We start from the raw sequence: 17,506 nt of genomic DNA, 5'->3' as shown, positions 1-17,506 counted from the left end.
GAAGTTTTATGGCATATTGAGTTTTAGGATGGTTTGATATGCTAGAAAATGAAAAGAAAAAAGAAGTAGTAAGTTGTTATTCATTTTTGTTATAATTGGGATAATAATTTTGAAAAATTATGAAAGGAAAAAGAATTGGGCTTAGGCCTGTATCTGCCGAACCAAACCATCTTAAAATGGAATTAGGCTTAGAGAAGGATCAAATTGCATTATAATTTTAACTGAATAAGTTCTCTAATATTCTACTTAGTTTGGTATCAAAGACATGTTGCTAGGTCTCATGGCTTGTGGAAGCCCTCAGAATTAATCATAATAGTCTTCACGTAGAAAAATCTTAGTCGGTTTTTTTGTGTGAGTCCTAGAGAAAAACTCCAAAGAGGGGGAAGGAGGAAGCAGCACCTATGGATGAATGACAATGAATATTTTTCTACATCATGTTATAATTGTGGGGGTGATTTTCCTCCCTAGAGAATATTCGTCACAAGATCGCTTCTTCCTCTTTACTTCTTTTTCTCCTTGTAAAACAACACAGAGTGAAAAGACCACACCTGATGGGTGACAGTAGCTAACAAAGTGTATGGGGATTTCTCTCGAGGAGAACCGGGTGACTAGAGCTGTGTGTGGTAGCCGGAGCCTTGTGTGTGGTAGGCGGAGCCTTGTGTGTGTGTGTGAGAGAGAGAGTGTATGTGGCGACTAGGGTTTGTGAGAGGGGATCTCTACTAAGTTCCAGATGTAACTCAAACCTTGTCCGTAGCCATGTATTTATAGGAGCCTTGGAGGCTAGAATTTCAAAAGAATAATTTCACACATGGAAATGAATTATTCTCCCCCAATTTGGAGAGACTGAATTAATTAGGGATTTGATTTTAATCAAATCCCTAATCATGGCAAAGATCCCTAATTTAGTCAAATAATTTTCAAATTGATTGGATTCATTATTTGACTTAATATATATATATATATATATATATATATATATATATATACAGTCCCGATCTCTTGGACCACATGAGTTCAAGAGATTGTGGTCACCCACCGTTGGATATTAATCCAATGGTTCAAAATGATATATATATATATAACAGTCCCGATCTCTTGGACCACAGGAGTCCAAGAGATTGTGGTCACCCACCGTTGGATATTAATCCAATGGTTCAAAATGATATATATAAATGCAATATGACATAAATAATTATTACCCGATTCAAGTCAACCGTTGAATTTACATCCAACGGTGAGTGACCATAAATCTCTTGGACTACAGGGGTCCAAGAGATCAGGACTGATATATATAAATGCAATATGACATAAATGATTATTACCCGATTCAAGTCAACCGTTGAATTTACATCCAACGGTGAGTGACCATAAATCTCTCGGACTACAGGGGTCCAAGAGATTGATCGAAGCCCCGATGTCTTTTTAGATGCGATGTGAGTCCAAGAGCCTTGGAGTCTCCCACCCCGTTGAATATTAATCCAATAATTTCACACAAAAATTTTCTTAAAAGGGAGTGCAAGGGAGTGAACGTTGAATTTACATCCATTGAGGTACCACAAAACCTGGGAATTCTTAGACCAATAATTCCAAGAAATCAAGGCTATATATATATATATTATTATATATATATATATATATTCATTTTTGACTTAATCCCAAATATATTTATATCATCGATCTAATTTGGTTGATCCAAAATCACCCAAAATATTTATAGTCATATTGGATTTTAATCCATTTTTTCAATATTCAACGGTTCATATTCTGACATCCTCGTGAATAAAATCAGATTAAACATATAGGATCTTTCGATCTCTTTGGACCTTGTGAGTCCAAAGAGATTGTGGTCACCCTATCGTTGGATATTAATCCAATGGTTCAAAATGATATATATAAATGCAATATGACATAAATGATTATTACCCGATTCAAGTCAACCGTTGAATTTACATCCAACGGTGAGTGACCATAAATCTCTTGGACTACAGGGGTCCAAGAGATCAGGACTGTAGCTTCCACAATAATATATATTTATTATAATAATTCAATGCATGCAAGTTTTATACCTCAATACGACAAGGCTTACGTGTGGTGAAATAATCCATAAAATACTTCGCTGTATGCCTTAGCGTGTTAAAACATTAGAATGAGGTTCATCCGAAATCAGTCCCTTCCAAGGAGTAACTCATGATCCTATAGCAAGAAATCAATTCAATGATATTAGCTTCACCTGCCTAGCTATGTTCCCAGTACCTTCATTATATTGGAAAGAAAGAACGAAACTATAATGTTCATTCTCTGTAATGTTGTGTTGATCAGGCTGAGGAAATTATAGAGGTTTTAAGTTTTCTGTCATCTGGGGCAGAAGTTTATCATTCCAACTTCATTTCTGGCAAGGGCAGATCCATGTTTGGATTAAAGTAAATGTTTTTGTTCTTTTTTTTCAAAAAATTTATTTTTATATCAATCCATTTACTTAAGTTTACAATGTAAATAAGGAAGTACCCCCCATTTGGATTCAAATAAAAATACTAGAAAATCAAAATATGAAAAATCAGTTTTAGTGCAAAATACAATTTAGGCTAAAATGATGGCTCATTAAGTCAATATATACTTCATACTACAATCCCATGAAATCAAATTTTTTTATTTGATGTGTAAGGAATAAAGAGCCGCCAAAAATTATCTTAAGAAAATGATTATTCCGAAAAATCATTTTTCATACTTAGTCAATATTTTTACATAGAACAATTTTTTATGTATGATATGAATGCTTGAAGGGACCCAAGGTCAATCTAGGTAAAAAAGCCTTAGATGTTCAATCCCTAAAGAGTTTTTACCCTTTCAAATTTGCACATCCGCTAAAAATTCACGGGGTCCACCAGTGTCTACAGTCAAATACTTTAATACTTCAATTACAATTTTTTTTTTTTTTTCTCTTTCTTCTTTGGTTTATTCAGCTTTTGATTGGGCTCAAATAATATTTATATGTCTTTCTGATTTTGTTTTTTCGAATTTATTGACGTTGCTTTTTTTGGAAATATTGAAATATAGACTCTCCCTAACTAAATCACTCCGCTAACCCAAAGTCCTCGAGCTTCAAATTGTTCTTCGTCTGAGCCTCTGAATTTTAGTTTTTCTAGGTTTTCTTTGTTTGTTGTAGGTTTCTTTGTTCAAATATCTATCTGAAAATAGTATTTTTTAAATGAATTCTAAAAATAGTTTTTAATCTAAAGGAAATATACCGAATTAGTCAAAAAGTATGTCCCTTTCATTAATCTGAAGAAAATATTGCTTTTGATATAAATACTTGTTTAAAAATAGGGCTTATAATCGATCCCAACAACAACAACAAAAATTAGCCTACCCCTGTAAATATTCCTGAGTCCGCCGTTGATTGCTGGACAATTAGAAAGTCCTCAGGTCATTCCTATTCCCTTCTTCATTTCTCTGAATAAAGGCATCTCATTTAGAGGGACAAAACGTAATGTGTAAGGAAACAACTTCGACAAGAAAGCTAAAAGTCAAAAATCAAAATAATAAACTCTTCTAGAATATGCATTTCGAATTTATTCAGATATATAATATGCATTTTTAGATTATCCATGTACAAGTTTCTTTCAAATTCTTGGGTCATCCCTTCATTTGTGGGAAGCTCATGAACGCATGAGTATGGTCCAAATGAGAACCAGCAAGCTTTCTACTAACAGAACATATGATATTTCCTTACAGGCATGTTAAACACACAGAAAAACTAGCCATTGAACCATGAGAAACATGTAAAGCAGGGAGTTACACAACATGTATGTGACTGCCTAATAAGAATTAGAGCATCCAACTCAAGATCGACAACAAATATTGGGTGACGAGACACAAATTTTTTTGATGCAAGGCTTCTGTTTTCCGATGTGGGCTTCAACAACCATGCCTGTTAGAGGTTCCTACTTTGGGAACAAAATCATGGAGTATTATTTTCATCCTCTTAGAATGACTTCTATACGACTATAAGCTCATCATTCACAGCAAAAGAGTAACAAAAAGGGGGGAGGGGGCTCAATTATTTACAGTGCAGTCATTAGTAAGAGTGGAAGGCTTATTCCAGGACTTGGGTAGGCCAGAGGCGCTTCCACCTTGCAATTTCCTCCTCATTGTAAAGCTTTCGGATTCCTCCATAGAAGCCATCTGCTTCATCGCCTTCTTCTCGATGGTCTTTCCTGTTTATCGTCACTTGTCTCCATCTGGATCCAGGAGTGTACTGACTGAACTCCAGTGTTACTGTATCTGTTGAGGAAGGGTAAATCTTTGTCAGAAATACCAGCAGCAGTACAGAAAAATAGTCTGGGAAAAGCATACTATGAAAACTACTTCCTTCAAATAGAGCAACAAATAAATAGTAGAAACAAAGAATGCATGAAAATTAGTGTTTGCATATGTGCATAATATTAAGTAGTTGGTGTTGTGATGATATGAGAAAATTGAATTCAACAAAGCTTAGCTGTTAGGGAAAATCTTTAGATAGACATGTATGATTTCAGATTTTGTCACGATTCAGCCTCATGTTCCTCAAACTTGAGAAACACACAAGTCATCTATATGTCTAGATTTAGAATTTGATCCACTCTAAGTTCACTAATTCATGGGCATGAACATCCAACCTTGCTTCCAAAGCAGGACTGCACTTCAAGGTGCAAATAGAAAGAAAAATCACTCAATCGTTAGAAACAGAGAAGGAAGTTTCAGCCTCGGGTCATCTATATGTCTAGATTTAGAGTTAGATCCAGTCTAAGTTCACTAATTCATGGGCATGAACATCCAACCTTGCTTCCAAAGCAGGATTGCACTTCAAGGAGCAAAAAGGGAAATCCCTCAGTTGTAAGAAACAGAGAAGAAAGTTTCAGCCTCAGGCCATCTATATGTCTAGATTTAGAGTTTGATCCAGTCTAAGTTCACCATTTCATGGGCACGAACATGCCAGCTTGCTTTTAAAACAGGATTGCTCCTCAAAGTGCACACAGAAAGGGAAAAATAGAAAGAATAAGAGAGGAATGTCAGCCACCAAGGTAGCAGCTAAAATGACATAATTTTACAAATATAGAAATAAAGGTTGTGCATGATCATCACAACAGATGGATGCATCACATCATCAGTCAGCTAAAAAGAGTAATAAATCATTCCATAGTGAAAAGCTATGATTCACATGTACTTTTTCTAACATTTGGAGCAAAAGTGAACCTTCTTAAAGTGTCTAAACTGGTGCAGGACATATGGAAAGAAACCCCATGCTGAAAGTGCTTGCATTCCAAACCATTCAGAGGAAAGGTTATCCTAAATACCCTAGATTTATACACGGAGGCATTAATGTGATCACATGCTCTATGCTTAGTTGTTTACTTATTGACGTGAGAAAAAAGTCTGCATTTCCCAGTAATGAAACGGAAATATAGAAAAATCATGAGAATTGCAGAAACTGAAATGATTTTCTCACCACTGTACTGACAACGGCAGCGATTCTCATGCCCATCACACAACTCCAAGTGACCAATGACACCATACCACCAACCTAAAATACATAAAAAAATCCAAATTATTTTTATATTTGTCTACAAATTAATGGAAATTTTTGAAAACCAGTATCGGCATACAATGAACATTTAACACATCGTGAACCATTAAACATCCAACACTCGAGTTCCAGTAAAATTCAAACTCTAGTATAAAATTGAGCCAGGATTGAAGGTGGGATTTTGGGAACACACCATAAGGGAATTCTTTGTTTCTTCTCCACTGGATTTCAATATGATCACTGGGTTTCAAGTCATGCAGACAATCAGAGACATGAAGCTTATGTGAGGGAGTATCAACTGGAGCCGCTCTTAGTCTATCCCATGGAATATTATCCTCTGTTGCCCTCCTCCCATAAGGTGAATACCTGCAAAACAGAATCCACTTTGAATTTAAGAAAGGGCCATCCAAAAGTAAACCTTTCCAGAATCTAAGTTCAGTCTTATATCTTAACATCAATTACTCTCCCTGTTACTCTACCTTGCTTGAAATGTGTTTGTCCTTGAATCATAGCTCACTTGTGCATCATAACAAGACAGCATAAAGCCTACATTACCATTCTGCAGGAAAAGAAAATAAGGTTTTCATTGAATTGTTAAATAACAAAAAGCAAAAATCAACATCAAATAAAAAAATTGTGCAAACTAAAAATTTGACTACAAAATATCAAATTGCAGCCGTACCTCACGGTTATAGACCTGAGCTGGGAACCAGAACTTGCCACTTTCAAGAGAAAGATACAGAGACATGACTGACTCGACCGGTAAACTAGTCCTCACTTTGCAATCAGAACTTGCTAATTTTGGTCTGATCCATGAAAAAGGCCAAATTTTACTCACAAGAGACTCAAAAGGACCTTTTTTCTTGGTTTGATCAGAGATATTTCTGACTCTGCTTCTTGAGGCCACATGTAATTGCCATTCTCTATAGGCAGCAGCCCCAATCAGTCTACCCCATTTCTCCATCATGTGCCTCTCCCATAAACGATCATCTCTGCACCTCTCCCTCAAAGAAGTACAAACTCCTCCCATAGTGCACAACCCAGATGGGGAAAGCCTCTCAAGAATGCATTCCAAGGTCAAGTCAGGCAAATCCAGGAGAGAGAGACTGTCTCTCTCCTCCACATTCTCTACTCTTGAACTAAAAGTCATCATCTTTTTCAATTTGCAGATGATGGGTTGGAACAACTCAATAGCAAGCCTACTTTTCTGGAACCAGGACACAAGAAAACTTGAAAACTCACCCCAAAACCAAAAAGAACTCAATTTTAGCTTACCCTCCCATGCTTGTATTGGCTTGTGAGTGAAGGACTTGGAAATAAGGATGAACGAGACACAAGAAATTAGGAGGTAAAGCATTTGATTGATTGACTGGAGATTGGCATAAAATGAAAATAAGAGAAAGTACCAGTTGCAAGTGAAACAATGGTGAATGCAAGGAAAATATATAATGTGGGAGATGAGACAAGGGGTAAAAATGATCCCTACTATTTGTCTCTTTTTTCATTTGACAAAGAAAGATGAGCCAATGAAACTTTTTTCTTTTTCTTTTTTTTTCTTTTTTATGGGAACCAATGGAAGTTGAGAATGTAGTTTATGAGCTGTAGGTTGGCCAGAATTAATGGGGAGGCTCATGGAGTGGCCCTTTTAATTATGAGAAGTTAATTTACACACTGCAACTGGTTGCTGTTGGGGTAGCTAAAATTCCACTTTAAGATTAAATGAAATGGCATCCAGACACAGTGAAAACCCACCAGCAGGAGGAGAACCAAATTGTACAGACAAGTGAGTGGGGGACAGCTGTCAGTTCAAAGATTGAAAGGATTTGAGAGGGAAATAAGAATATATAATCTTAGCCTTCAATCTTCATGTGGGTTTTGGAGGAGAACCCATTAAAGAGTAAAGATTGAGAGAGCCACCTGTCATCAATTTTTTTTGAAGTTAGGTGAATTAACACAAGGCCAAATTGTAATAATAACAATGGTAGGTGAATGGGTGGTACTAGATCAGAATTAGGTGAATTAACACAAAGGTTGCCCCCTAAAATTGGCAAACTAATATAGAAGAAAAATACCCAAGTTTGTAGCAAAAGTTTTGATGATTCACATGTGGATGAACCTGAAGTTGAATGTGAGTCTTCCTTGTTTCATCCAATTTTTATAACAACTCCCTTTTGTTTATATTTATTATGTCAAGAAAATGAGAGCATGCACTATTTGTCTGGCCATATACATCTTGAGTGTGGGCCATTTTTTACCGTTCGCATATATGAGGTTTGTATTTCATCAACAGTGAGAAATCATATTCTTTTAACGTGTGTGATTGATTTTAATAAAAATAATAATAAACGATGAGAATCGTATACGCGTGTGTTTATGACCGAACTTAATAAAATTCTTATCTCATTAATTGAGTCTTGGGGGTTTCTACTTAGATAGGGATTGGTGGCACTTTTTGGTAAGAGATGTCACAAGGCGAGAACATTATTAGAGCCTCAACCAGATTACTTGCCTAACTTCCACCCAACTCCAACACCTCCGGACCACAATAACCATGCAATAATATTGCTTGCACAAATGGAGCCAAAATGGCCCATTAAAGAAAGACGACGTGACGTTTTATGACATTGTTCAATTGAAATTTGTGAATACCAATCGATCACAAAAAGACATGCATGGTACTCTATGTCTTGGCCTTGTTGCCTCTGATGTTTCCAATGTCCTTCCATGTTTTTTTTCTTCTTATGCCATGAGCTTTGATTCAATGACACTTCACCCTTTTTCTACTTTTATTTTTTTAAATATCATTAATAATATTAATATAAACATATCTTGTATTTTAATCAAACTTAAGAGATATTATCTATGTTCAAATTCCTAACTTTTTTTTTATATTAAAAAAAATCACTTTTATTTATTTTAAACAGTCAATCTGATAATTCCTAGTTTTTTGTCCACAACTTAGAAGGAATGAGACCAAAAATGGGACATATTATTTTATTTGCAATTGTAGCTTCATCTTATGTATGTCGTGGTAAGGACTGATATAATCAAGGGGTGGCTATCTACCAATAACAACTATGCCCTAAATTTATGACTTAGAGGGTTTGAGTACCAAAATTTGTTGACGTGGTCCGTTTTCTATAGAGTGACAAACCATTCACGTTAGAAAATAACATGTGTACAAACTTAATAATTGATTTTTATTTCCTTAGCATATGCCGTATTCTTTGAATAAAAAAAAATCTCATTCCAGATATTCTAATTAAATGTTTCTAATACTCAATATTATCGCTTGACAAGCCTCACCAAAAAAAAAATTTCCCCACCAAATAGTATTTGAAAAGTTAAATTAAATAGAACTAGAGGCACTAAAAAAAAAATTGGATGTTGGAGATACCAAAATCACCTTATTAGCTCTTTAATGATATGGGCTAATGAGATGGTATCTGAGGCTAGGGCTACATGTGATAGAATCTTGGTGTAGCCATAAAGTGCCCTCTGATATTATCCCCCAAATCTTTTGGTGCACATAGCATTACATGCCCAAGCAAGCAAAAGCCTCAAATCATCTCAAGCAGGGCACCATCTCTTAAACAACCACCATTATTGAGGCAGGGGGCTAATCAGGGGGCTAATGGTATGATCTTAAGGTGTCAGCATTAAGATTTTGCTGGGCCACCAAAAGAGAAAGGGGCAATATTAAATTGTTTTTGTAAATAATAATAATAATAATAATAAATTGTCTAAAAAGAATTGTGTTGGCATGGGAGGGGACTGGGAAGAAACAATGTGTTAAAGATCTTGAGATCAAGTGGGGTCTTATGAAAAAGAGTTGGGCAACTAGTGTGGTGGAAGTTGGATCAAACTCAGGGGGGTGGGGTTGGTCCAACACCACCCAATTATTACATGAACTCAATTCCACTACTTCACCTTTCTTTTTTTCTTTCAAGTGAAAATGTATTTCCATTAGCAAAGCTAAAATATGATGCCTTTTACACTTGGTAGTTGGTGATTGTTTTGTGCCAATTATGTAAAAAAGCCTAAAAGCTTGTTTGATTGTAGAGACAAAAGCAAAGCATAATGGAAAAGAACAACCATGACAGTGATTGAGCTTCTACAATTTCAAAATATTTTTATTCTTTCTATTGATAATGATAATGATTGGAAGTTTTGCATAGTAATTTGAAAGACTTTGTGCTTAATTTCCAATTAGTTTTGGTTTAGGTGTTTTAACTCTATCATCGTATCAAACCTAGGTTATTCACATATTAGGCTCGTCGTTGCATATAAATTGTCCATGTGTTTAACTTAAGTGATACTTGTCTATTCATTTCTTTAATTTGTCCATCCACGTTGGTTCAATAAAAAAAGAGTGTTTAAATTAGTAATTGAGAGGGCGATTATACCAATGAGCACTACAATGCTAAACCCTTCTCTTTTCTTCCTTGTTCTGTTTCTCTGGCCAAACTATTCACAGAATCACAATGGAGCTGAACAGGACAAAGAATGTTGTTAGTAGAATTCTCCCGCAGTGATATTAGCCCTCCATCGTCACTAATATCAATGGGATGTTGATTAGTTTGGAGTATTCAGCCTCCGTGCAGCATCGCAATCGATGACATGCCCTTCCAAATCCAACAATTTTAACAAAGTTGGAAGACCAAAAAGGTCAAATTGCCATGAAGTCCTTATAGTTTTGATCATTTTCCACTCTGATTATACTCTATGCTTAACTAGCAGTTCATCTAGTGGTACGTTTCTTCCTAATAGAGAAGACATGGGCTGTGAAGCTATGGTTCCTCCTAAGTGAGGTGGGTTGCAGCCAACCCCAGCCATAGACTCAGTCCATGCCTGAACGCGAGCATGACATGAATCCTGGTTTTAACGTGAGTTGCGACTATATTGAAACTACAAGAACAAGATGCATGCGCCAAAATTGGAATTGTTTTGAGAACTATTTGGTTTCTAGCTTTCAGTTAATTTTTTTTTTTCTTGCTAAACGTACAGGGAAAGTATATTAGGGAATAAGCAATGAAGAAAGGTGGTGAGAGGAGAATGTGTGTAGCAAACACTAGGTGGCGAGAAAAGTAAACTTAGTTTTCATTTTTTGCCTCATTCCATATGCAATTTTTCCCATTTCCTTCCAGCCACTCTTCCTCCACCCTTGTTCATCCTCTCTTCTCCCCAGTATTTGCTCTCTATTTCTAACAAAATCTAAAACCTAAAAACAAAATAGTTATCAAACAAGCCTTAATGGCTTGACGCCAAAGAGAAACATTGTTTTCTGTAAGAGGGTCAAACTCGCAAACACACACATACAAAGTTGCTGTAAGATGAACAAATGCACATGAATTAAGATGGCTGGAAAGCAATAGGAAAATGGAGCTTGAGTTCATACCGAGCATATTGCAATCGAATTTTCTAGCTTTACACATTGTTAAATTGTCATGTGAAACCATTTTTCTGCGAAGATCTACAACTCCCAATAAGAAAATTAGCATAGAATCATAAATGTGACTCTTGCACAAGAGTACAACAGAATATCCCGGTGCCTTCACAGTACGAAGGAATGTGAGGATGCTTAAAGACCTAATCCAACAGTACGGCCATCTCTTCTTCGCAGTCCAGCAGTGTACTGCTTCTCTAAATCCATTTGGAGTTCCTTCTGCTTCTGATCTTCGTTCTCGGGTTTCTGTTCCACCTTTACTTCGCCCTTCACACCCTACAATTGGCCATAGGCACCAAGGCAACCTCAGACTCTAAAATTGTGTTAGTAGGTGAAGAAACTCTATAGGGCTAAGTCAGTCATTTAGGAACAAAAAAAGAAAGGTTCAATTTTATTTTAATTGTACTTACACAAAATAAAATAAATGGAACGGAGGTTTACCATGAGTTTGTTGAATTTTTCTTGTCTTTCCCGATCAGAAAACAAAGTTGTATCCCAACGGTGGCCAACCTGTAAAAACAGAAAAAGGGGCATCTAACAATTTACACAAAGAGAAGCTAGACCCAACAGCTCAATAAAACCAATAACATTAATGGTGTATACTTACAAAATAAAATTAAAATATATAGCACTTTTTTCTCAGCAAGGACTTTGGATATTTTTCGTGTTGTTCAAGAAAAACGATATTGTATGTTGCATAACCCCGTTATTTTGTAGTAAATAAGAATAATAATTGATAGGTATTTACAAATTCAACACAACATTTTTCATAAGTGTTTCAAATGCAAAGCGCGTGATAATAAGTTTGAATGCTGGAATTGTAACTTTGGGGATGTTATTTGACGAAATTAAAAATAACAAACCATAGGAGGTACCTCTTCTGCTGTTGTGCTCTTTTTGTTTCCCCACAGCAGCTTTTTCTTCTGGTCAGCAGTCATGCATCCCACAGGGCCAACACCGATAAGGTTCCTATTAACTGCATATACACAAACAGATATTTTCACGTGTAGCCAGGGAGTTTAAATCTGTGGAACATATACTTCGTTTATAATTTAGTGTCCAATTTCTGATTACTCATCAAAGTTGAATGTCACATCAATATAAAATTATGATACTTGAGACAGATTTCTTAATTGACAAAGATGGATCAGCTCAGCTTAGCTATGTCATCAAATCCACAGGAACACATTTCACTTCACAAGTGTTACCACCTTTTGCAGGACATTTGTAAGAATGTGAACAAAATATGGATTGCCATTTCACTGAGTAGGACAGGAGCAAAAATTTGTGTTACACTCACATTGTTGTTTTGTTTAAAAATTAAATACTTACTGAGATAAGGAATAAGTCAATGTGCTGGAATTAATGCTGCCTTGGAGCTAGTGCTTGACTAGATGGCAAGTGGAATGTTGACTTAAGTTGAAAATAAAATATCGATTTATTGATCTATGTTGAAAAATAAAATATTCATTGACTAAACCCGAATTATGAAAATATTTATTGACCTAAACCAAAATTTGATATTGCTTAATTTTGGCTTTTATCATTGCTGCAAATTGTTATAGGCAAAGAACAACAGGAAAAGTCAAGAATGACAGGAGATAATTACAAGAAAATGATAGACACTACTAGAATCACACTAGTACGATTTTAAGAATTGCTAGAGACCTTACGCATCACAACAGGAGTTACGTTGCATCACATAATCCTATAGAAGCATATGCTTGCTGAAAATTTCTGTAAGTTTATTCCTGTCCCCAAATTTCTTTCACGCCTATATATAGAGTTCTCCTAGGCTGAATGCGGTACGTAATTCATGACTCCCGATCATACAATCAAGCCATATTAAATACCAAAATCTACCCAATTTATCAATCCCAGGCATAAAGGAATGTGTATATACATATATATACATACACATACATATAGATGAAACAAAAGTTCAGTAAAAAAAGAGTACAAAACAATGGACAAGATGTCCACAGGAACAAACAACTAGAGAATTCTAAAACAGTGCCAACTACCTAAAGAAACAACAGAGAACCAGCAAAGAAACAAAATTTAGTAGTAACCAGTGGGATAGGGTGGTCTTGATTATAACCATGCAAAGATCCCAAGTAGGCCCAACATCATACAACATATGCAAATTAGATCTTGGCCCTTAGAGCTCTCCTTTCCATGTTTGAGGTAAAGTTTTAAAGGCTGTTTCTGCTTATTCCTCCATCACCTTCACAACAGTGACTCTCCAAACTTTTGGGTTAGGACTGCATAGATTCACAGGGATCACTGGACCAGCAGCAGATGCAGTGTCCAAGCACATAACCTTACATTCTGTTTCTCAAATCATACGGACAAGGATGGAAGAACTCAACCATTCCCTTAGTCATCCAGATGTAAATGCCAAGTTAATATCTTACCAAGCTATGACTCAGAGACATATGGGTGAGATAAAGCTATGAAGTGTGCAGCTAGTAAGGATGAAATGGAGTCTCACCAAGCAATGAAGCTATGAAGTCTGGTTTTAGATAGGTTTTCTAAAGATGCACATTTCATGGCTTTATCTCATCCTTGAAAGAGCTCCCTGTGTTGCACTTGCACAAGCTTTCTTTGATATTCTTTCCAAATTTCAAGGAATACCCAAGATGATTGCGAGTCATTGAGATAGAGAACTTACCCCAATAACTCCTAGCAGCAACTATTCAAACTCCAAGGAAAAAGTCTCCATTTCAGATCCACCTTAGCAACTATCTTACTCTATGGCCAAACTGCAGTGGTAAACAAAATGCTTAGTGACTAAGCTTGTTGTTTCCCAATGATTGGCTCAACTATCTTACTAAGGCAGATTACTGGAATAACTTTAATGTTAATTCTTGTGCTAGCCTCTCTCCTTTAGAAGTAGTTTATGGGCACAAACCACCAAAGCTTAGTTACTGTGTTACTGGGTCAAGCTCTATACCACAGGTTGACAAGAACTAAGGAATTGATTCCATTTTAAAGTAGTTGTGTCACAATTACATGAAGCTCAAAGGCACATGAAATTTTGCAGATAAGAAGAGGTGAGATCGTGTTTTTCTGGTAGGAGATTAGGTCTATTTCTGCCTACAGCCACATAGCCAATGCTTTTACGCTTTCTCCTTGACGATACAGCCCTTTTCAGATTTTAGAAAGAATTAGAGCACTGGCTTCCAAACTAAAGATTCCTGCTTCAACCAAACTAAAGACTGTCTTTCATGTCTACCGCCTTAAAGAGAAATTGGATTCCCTTCCCAAAGTTTGTTAAGAAGGACCTAGAGGTCAAGCCTGGTTAAATTAAACAGGGCCCAGAGATGCAAAGGCAGACAAAATATAACAGAGGCCTTAGTGCACCAAGTAACTACCGGAGAAAACACTATGAAGAACGTTCATTAAACCTGAGGTGGATTTCCAGAACTTGCCTTGACGACAAGGTTACTTTAACAGAGAGACATTTTTATGGGCATAATTATTAGTTGTGCAGCTTTGGTTTCTCTCTTTTCTCTTTCAGTAAATTTTGATAAGTTTGTTTCTGTGTAGCACTTTGGATACATTTACATTTTTTACTTGGGTCTTTGTTGAAGTTGTACTTCTAGCAGTTTTTTTAAACTTTGTGTTTGCCTAACAAACAACTCTATCTTTCTCTTAGACCAGCAAATCTAGAAAAGACAACTACCCCAAAAGTCCCTTTCATCTAGCATCTATTACTTTTCCTTCAGCAAGAGACCAAATACAATGGCTTGGGCCAAGAGATATAAAATGACACTAATCATAATACGATATTAAACAATACATACATACATCCACACATTTTTCTTTCTTTAAAAAGAGACGCACCACCTTGTTCTTGGGCCAAAGGGGAATAACATAGTACCCTAATGACATAATACATTTGAGAAATTCCATCTCAATTGTCAAATCATTGCATGGATGAGATACATCTCAACAGTTCATATCTAAACAAACTTCTGAGATTCATGACCTCAACTTAAGTCCTCGCTAAAAATCTAATGTGCACATACCCAGGTGCTAGTAATGAATTCAAAAAACAAGAAATATAAGTATATAATCTTCGAGATTAAACACTTTCACTTTCAGTCATTGATCCTAGTACAAGAAGATCTCACAACCCAAGATTAACCACTTATGTTAGCACCCTTAACTACTTAACATAACTGCGCTGTTGTGTGTATGTGTCAATATAATATATTTTGGAATGGGTATGTATAACAATCATATAGTATATTGTCAGTATTTGGTTTCATGCCAAAAGTTGTCCTGTGGATGCAATATTTAAAAAAGGTACCACATACCCAATTCAGCAGCTTTCAACGCAGCAACTTTGGCAGCATTTATATCATTAGCAGCCTCCGCATCATTGGCCTGAGTTTTTTCAGTAGTCATTTCATCTTCTTGAACTTGCTTGGAACTTGAAGACTCCCTTCCATCCGCTGTAGTTGTGAACTTTGAAACTAAACAAAGAGTAACATCATTGGAAAACAGACTTAGACTAGCACTTTTAAGGATTAAAACAAATACAGAAACATAAATAAACCATTACCATCTTTTCGACCATCAATGCCCTTCTCTGAGCTAAATAACTTTGGTCTTTTTGCAGTAGATTCTTGATTTTCGCTCTTCATATAATGTTTATCTGCAGACCGCTCTGATGTTTCTCTAGTAATTCTGTTGCCCCAACTAGTTTCCTTATCATCATATTTCTTCCTTTGCTCTTTGGAAACGTTGTCATCATCCAATTCCTTTAATTCGCTCTTGTAACCTTCTTTCATGCGATGTTTACCTTCATCTCTCCTGGAAATTGAGTCACTTCGTTGCCCCTTGGACTCTTCATATGAGAAAATCCGTTCACTTATATAATCACCTGAATTCCTACGGTAATCCTTTTTCTCATCCTGAACATCTCTGTCCAATGCATGCCTATCTCGTTCCCTTTCCATCTCTTCAAAATGTCCATGTCTCCTGCCAGATCCAACTCTCTGAGACAATGAGTCCTTATCTTTATATTTCTGGTTCTCAGGAAATGAAGATTCTCTATCTTTATCTTTGTTCCTATATCCAGAACCATCATATTTATCACGAGAATATTTGTCCAAATTTCTTGAATATTCTCTTGACTTAATATGATCATAATAAGCACTACCTCTTGACTCCCTACCAGAACGAGAAGATAACTTCTGATAATTTTTATCTTCTTCGTCAGCGTGTTTGTCATGTTTGATGCAGTCATCATGCTTATAGTACCCATGCAAACTTCTGGAGGATTGTCTATCAGAATGCCGGTAGGAATCACTGCTTCTTCCATAATACCTCCTGTTTGAATCCCTCTCTAATTCCCTCCCATCATCTCTTCTTCTTGTTTGATATTCAGAGACTTTTCCAGGGTCTTCCCTTGAATTTTTTGGGCTACAGTTATGCTCATGCACAGGACTCCCTGGAAAAAAAAAAAAAAAATTAATGTTAATGGAAACCTTTTATTTTTTTTTTTTTTTGCACAACATCAACAAATTTCTTACAATAACCCATATTTTGACTTGAAAATGAGGGGAAAAAAAAAAAAAAAAAAAACCCATATCATTCCACCTCTGAGTCATTAGTTTACCCGACTGTGCATACATTTTGATAAAAATGAAAACTTGAACGAAAACTTCAAGCATCAAATTACAATATGCAGAGCAGTAAGTAGAATCAGCACCACCACTTATACATTAAGTGCTAAGTCAAATTGCCAAATTCACTATAAAAAAAAAAAAAAGCCTTTCGATAATCCTCTGCGCACCATTTTAACTTGTGAAAATGGAAACAAAAAATTTGGAAAACTGACCATCAGAGGGAGATGAACCGCCAACTGGAGAACGGCGCCGATACTTCCTGTTGGCTGCATCAGTTGCAGGCTTGCGAAATGCTGTTTTTGCATCACCACCGTCTGCAGCGGGTGGAGAGTCTAAGTTCAAATCCATGAGAGCTACCACCTGACAGCACCAATTTCATTAGGTTAGCATGGAAAATGAAACTATTAAAACTCAGCTCACGTTAAGGCAATTTATAAGGCCCAAACACATACCCAAAACCCTAACCTTAACCTCAACCCTCTATCTCCTTCCTGATTCGACAAAATAGAAAAGGGGGCTAGGGTTTTCTTTCCCAAAGCTTTTGGTTGAGGAGAAGAAAGACGAAGAAATAGAAGACAGAAGAAGAGGACTCACCAATGCTTTGCTGTGCGTCAAAATAATCGTGCTCTCAGATTCGTCTGTTTGAATCGACGTTTGTGCGTGAAGAAACAGCAGAAGAGTTCCTTCTTGTGCGTCAGGGAAGAACAGACGAGATCCTTCGCCTTTAGCTTTAGGAGAGGTTCTTTTCTGTCTGGTTTGGGCCTTATCCGTTTGGGCTAACCTTTGTTTTCATTCATTGTTCAGCCTTCTCATATTTGGGCTCTGTATTTGGTTCTCTCCTGCCCATAGGGTTTT

General features: G+C 36.3%; 2 protein-coding genes across 3 annotated transcripts; both read right to left on the bottom strand.

The window, feature by feature from the left end:
* Positions 1–3,533: 3,533 nt before the first annotated feature.
* LOC117635080 (F-box protein At2g26850-like) lies at positions 3,534–7,073 on the bottom strand. The gene is made up of 5 exons (XM_034369414.1): positions 6,246–7,073; positions 6,043–6,122; positions 5,757–5,929; positions 5,486–5,560; positions 3,534–4,281 (listed from the first exon to the last, which is right to left on the bottom strand). Exons 1-5 carry the CDS (start codon positions 6,918–6,920, stop codon positions 4,094–4,096), a joined length of 1,191 nt encoding a protein of 396 aa, XP_034225305.1. The 5' UTR covers positions 6,921–7,073; the 3' UTR covers positions 3,534–4,093.
* Positions 7,074–10,694: 3,621 nt separating this feature from the next.
* Positions 10,695–17,382, bottom strand: LOC117635078 (arginine/serine-rich coiled-coil protein 2). 2 transcript variants are annotated; one of them, XM_034369411.1, is made up of 7 exons: positions 17,246–17,382; positions 16,864–17,011; positions 15,583–16,473; positions 15,335–15,493; positions 11,885–11,985; positions 11,451–11,519; positions 10,695–11,322 (listed from the first exon to the last, which is right to left on the bottom strand). In XM_034369411.1, the coding sequence occupies exons 2-7, from the start codon at positions 16,997–16,999 to the stop codon at positions 10,768–10,770; spliced, it is 1,911 nt and encodes a 636-aa protein (XP_034225302.1). In that variant the 5' UTR covers positions 17,000–17,011; positions 17,246–17,382; the 3' UTR covers positions 10,695–10,767. The 2 variants fall into 2 exon arrangements, with proteins under 2 accessions (XP_034225302.1, XP_034225303.1); XM_034369412.1 differs by having other exon boundaries at positions 10,936–11,285; positions 17,246–17,380.
* Between the last annotated feature and the right edge of the window lie 124 nt (positions 17,383–17,506).

This window comes from Prunus dulcis, chromosome 7 (assembly GCF_902201215.1).
Source record: "Prunus dulcis chromosome 7, ALMONDv2, whole genome shotgun sequence".
NCBI classification, from domain to species: domain Eukaryota; kingdom Viridiplantae; phylum Streptophyta; class Magnoliopsida; order Rosales; family Rosaceae; genus Prunus; species Prunus dulcis.
The sequence above is the reverse complement of the archived record's forward strand: the minus strand, read 5'-3'. Positions and strand labels throughout refer to the sequence as shown.